Genomic DNA, 3158 nt, shown 5'->3' with positions numbered 1-3158 from the left:
TTGGTCTAAAACTTTACCCACATTGAAATAAGTTAGTTCCTTCTGCCAATACTATTGATTTTAATAAAATTTTAAGAAAATTTAAAACTTATTTTGATAACAAGTTAAATTCCAACATTCGTATTCTTAACCCAGATCTCTAAATGGTCAAGGGACACATCATATCTTTCTGTGACAAAAACTCAACGACATTCATTCATTAAATTTGATACTGCAGATCGTTCAACATAGCTAAAAATGTAAAAGATGAATATGCGAACAAATTCACAATGTCCTAGTTAATAGCATACAACAACAAAATAGATATAAATATAATAAAATTAAAGAACCGAAATATCATGCATCGAATCTTCAATGTCGACGTCTAAATCATTTGTTGGATAACCGATAATTTAATATGAAACAACAATAATGAAAATCAAACAAGAACACCAAAACAATATGAAAAATCAAACAATTTGCACATTCAACAAAGAAATCAAAGAGAGAATGAGAAAAATAGAGCCAACTTATCTGAAGCTCAAATACATGATACGATACGACATTGATACGTTGATACGAGAAAATTTTAAAATTCAATATACGATACGGCTAGGATACTTCAATAAAAAAATTAAATTTAAACTACATATTAAATCAAATAGAAAACATCATTATTTAGTCAATTACATATATACCAAATATAATAGAAACATCAGGTAACCCACACATAAAATAAAAAAAAAGTAAATATTAAACGTACGTTAACGTGGAAGCAAACGATTTGGTGTAGCAACATCAATTTGAATGAAAAACCCTAACGGGACCAAACCCAAAGTTCCCGCACACTCTCTCTCTCGATTTCTCTACCGAAGCAGCAGCACAGTATTCACAGCGGCAACAATGGAGGTTTCATCTCTCGCCTTTCGAAACAACAATACGATCTCTGTTTCCTCTTTTGCTGAAGCTCTGATTCTTCAATCTCTCATTGCTACTGCCAAATCCCTCGCTTACCTCCTCATAGCGGTACAGTTCCTTTCTCACAATTGTCCAGTTCTAAATTTCTATGATTTTCACTTGTTTCTGTGTAGTTTTGAGTTCTAAAACCCTAGATTAATGAATGAGTTCTGTTCTCATCAACGATTTGATATAAGTGACTAGGGTTTGTGGTTTGAGAGATTCATGGTGGCTGTAATGTTATAGCGTAGTGGAATTTGAACAAATCGTTTGAAGAAATCGTTACCCTATTTAGCATAAGTGTTTTAAATAGCGGCACCATAGAACGGTAATGTCACGGAATTTGAACAAGTAGTTATTTTCTGCGATCTGCAATTGACAACACAGAATCATATTTATGTTTGTTTTGAAGTTTCAGCTTGTGAAACAGTAAACCTTTTACCTTTTTTTTTTTGTATCTAATGATTATATACATGAGTTTCTGTATGACCAATTGTCATTTTGTCCGGCTTTTCCCTGCTCATTACTGTGAAATCTGATAGTTTTTGTTGGGATTGCAACTGTTATAAACTCTATTACGAAATTTCTATTTGCATACCTGCTTCTCTGCTGGAAGCTGTACACATATAAATACAATCAAATTGCAATATTGAACTCAATATATTTATGTCTAATCAAGATTTGTGTATCTGCTAGGCATTTTTTGCTAATGTAGTTTTCAATAGGTGGAACTAAAACGTTCTCTTCATTATACAATTGATTAATTTGCGTTGAGTAAAGATTGTTGTTTGTTTTTCTCCAGACTGGATCTCTTCTTACTGATGTCAATCATTTGATATCACCAATGGATGGAAGGTAAAAATAAACATATATACCTTATTCAAATTTTTGTGATTGTTGTAAATTTTGAGCCAACCCGGGATTAGACTTGGTTGTTGTTGTTTTAAATTTTGAAAATCCAAAAATCTTGATTTGTTTTTATTTTTGATTAGGTTTCCTCTAGATCAATTGTCCAAGGGAAACCATACTTGTGAAGAGAACAAAGATGGTAGTGAAACCGAGGACGATGACGACGAGGATGATGACGATGATGTGAATGATGAGGATGACGACAATGATGAGGACTTCTCCGGTGATGAAGATGACGAAGATGCTGATCCCGAGGACGATCCTGTGCCAAATGGTGCAGGAGGAAGTGATGACGATGATGAGGATGACGACGATGATGATGATGACAATGATGATGGAGAAGATGAGGATGAAGACGAAGAAGAGGACGATGATGAAGATCAGCCACCTTCTAAGAAGAAGAAATGAGTTAATATAGTTGGTAAATTGTTTTTCCTGCCTTTTGCGCACTTTATATTTTCTAGTAAATTTTAGTTTGGGATGCTGTGACCTGTCAATCCGTTCTGCCTATGGCTGACATTTAGATTAACAACACCGATTAATATATTATTATGTACTCCTTGTTATTATTATTGGCTTTGCTTGTCCTGGTTTATATTCACATGTTCTCGTTTAAGCTTTATGCTTTTCAAAGGATGGGTTTTTTTGACATTGACCTTTAAAGATTTAAAATATAGGATTGAAGTTATATCAGTCTTGTGATAAACATAAGAGATAAATTTGGAGTGAACAGAAGTTCTAACATCTGTGTCTTCACAATGCTGCGTATATTATCATATATCAGTAGGGCACGGTAACTAAGTTCTTAGTATTTTCTTCTGCTTGATCAACAAGTTCATGAATCGCGACACCTGAAACATGATTAATTGAATATTCACTATGAACATCATGACATGTAAATTTTGGAACAAAAGGCATTTGGAATTTACCAAGATTAGGGTCACTTCAGATAAATAGTTCTTTTATCTGTGATTTAATCTAATCACCAAACTGCTGGTGTTCTGCTAACAAGGAAATATACAGTATTTCCTTTTGTTAAATGGATAGCAACATATCCAACAATCTCAATGTTTGTGAGTTGTGACCGAATGAATTATAATTTGGGTGTTTCTTTTCCCAATCCCACAACACTTTGGAAGTATACTATTAGAAAAACACAATTTTTTGACATCTGGAAGTATACTTTGAGAAACATGTGTGATTTTTTAGAAGTGCAGGGGATAGAAACTCCCAAAATTGTGTGTTTAGTACTTTAGTTGTTGAAACTTGAAGAAAAAGTTGAAAGCAGTATAGAGTAAAACATTAAAGAGTTG

At 33.2% G+C, this 3158-nt stretch overlaps 1 protein-coding gene across 1 annotated transcript; it reads left to right on the top strand.

The window, feature by feature from the left end:
* The first annotated feature begins 756 nt into the window (after nucleotides 1-756).
* LOC11439264 (chaperonin CPN60, mitochondrial) lies at nucleotides 757-2442 on the top strand. The gene is made up of 3 exons (XM_003609427.4): nucleotides 757-1005; nucleotides 1739-1791; nucleotides 1929-2442. The coding sequence occupies exons 1-3, from the start codon at nucleotides 787-789 to the stop codon at nucleotides 2251-2253; spliced, it is 597 nt and encodes a 198-aa protein (XP_003609475.2). The 5' UTR covers nucleotides 757-786; the 3' UTR covers nucleotides 2254-2442.
* The last annotated feature ends 716 nt before the right edge of the window (nucleotides 2443-3158 follow it).

The sequence above is a fragment of the Medicago truncatula genome, chromosome 4 (assembly GCF_003473485.1).
Source record: "Medicago truncatula cultivar Jemalong A17 chromosome 4, MtrunA17r5.0-ANR, whole genome shotgun sequence".
Lineage (NCBI taxonomy): Eukaryota > Viridiplantae > Streptophyta > Magnoliopsida > Fabales > Fabaceae > Medicago > Medicago truncatula.
Note: the sequence above shows the minus strand (reverse complement) of the source record. Positions and strands in the feature narration are given on the sequence as shown.

What these genes read in the sequence shown, in the direction of transcription:
- LOC11439264 (XM_003609427.4), top strand. Translation starts at nt 787, where the DNA reads ATGAAAAACCCTAACGGGACCAAACCCAAAGTTCCCGCACACTCTCTC. An exon ending in TCGCTTACCTCCTCATAGCG is followed by an intron (nt 1,006 to 1,738) that starts GTACAGTTCCTT and finishes GTTTTTCTCCAG; the next exon opens with ACTGGATCTCTTCTTACTGA. An exon ending in ATATCACCAATGGATGGAAG is followed by an intron (nt 1,792 to 1,928) that starts GTAAAAATAAAC and finishes ATTTTTGATTAG; the next exon opens with GTTTCCTCTAGATCAATTGT.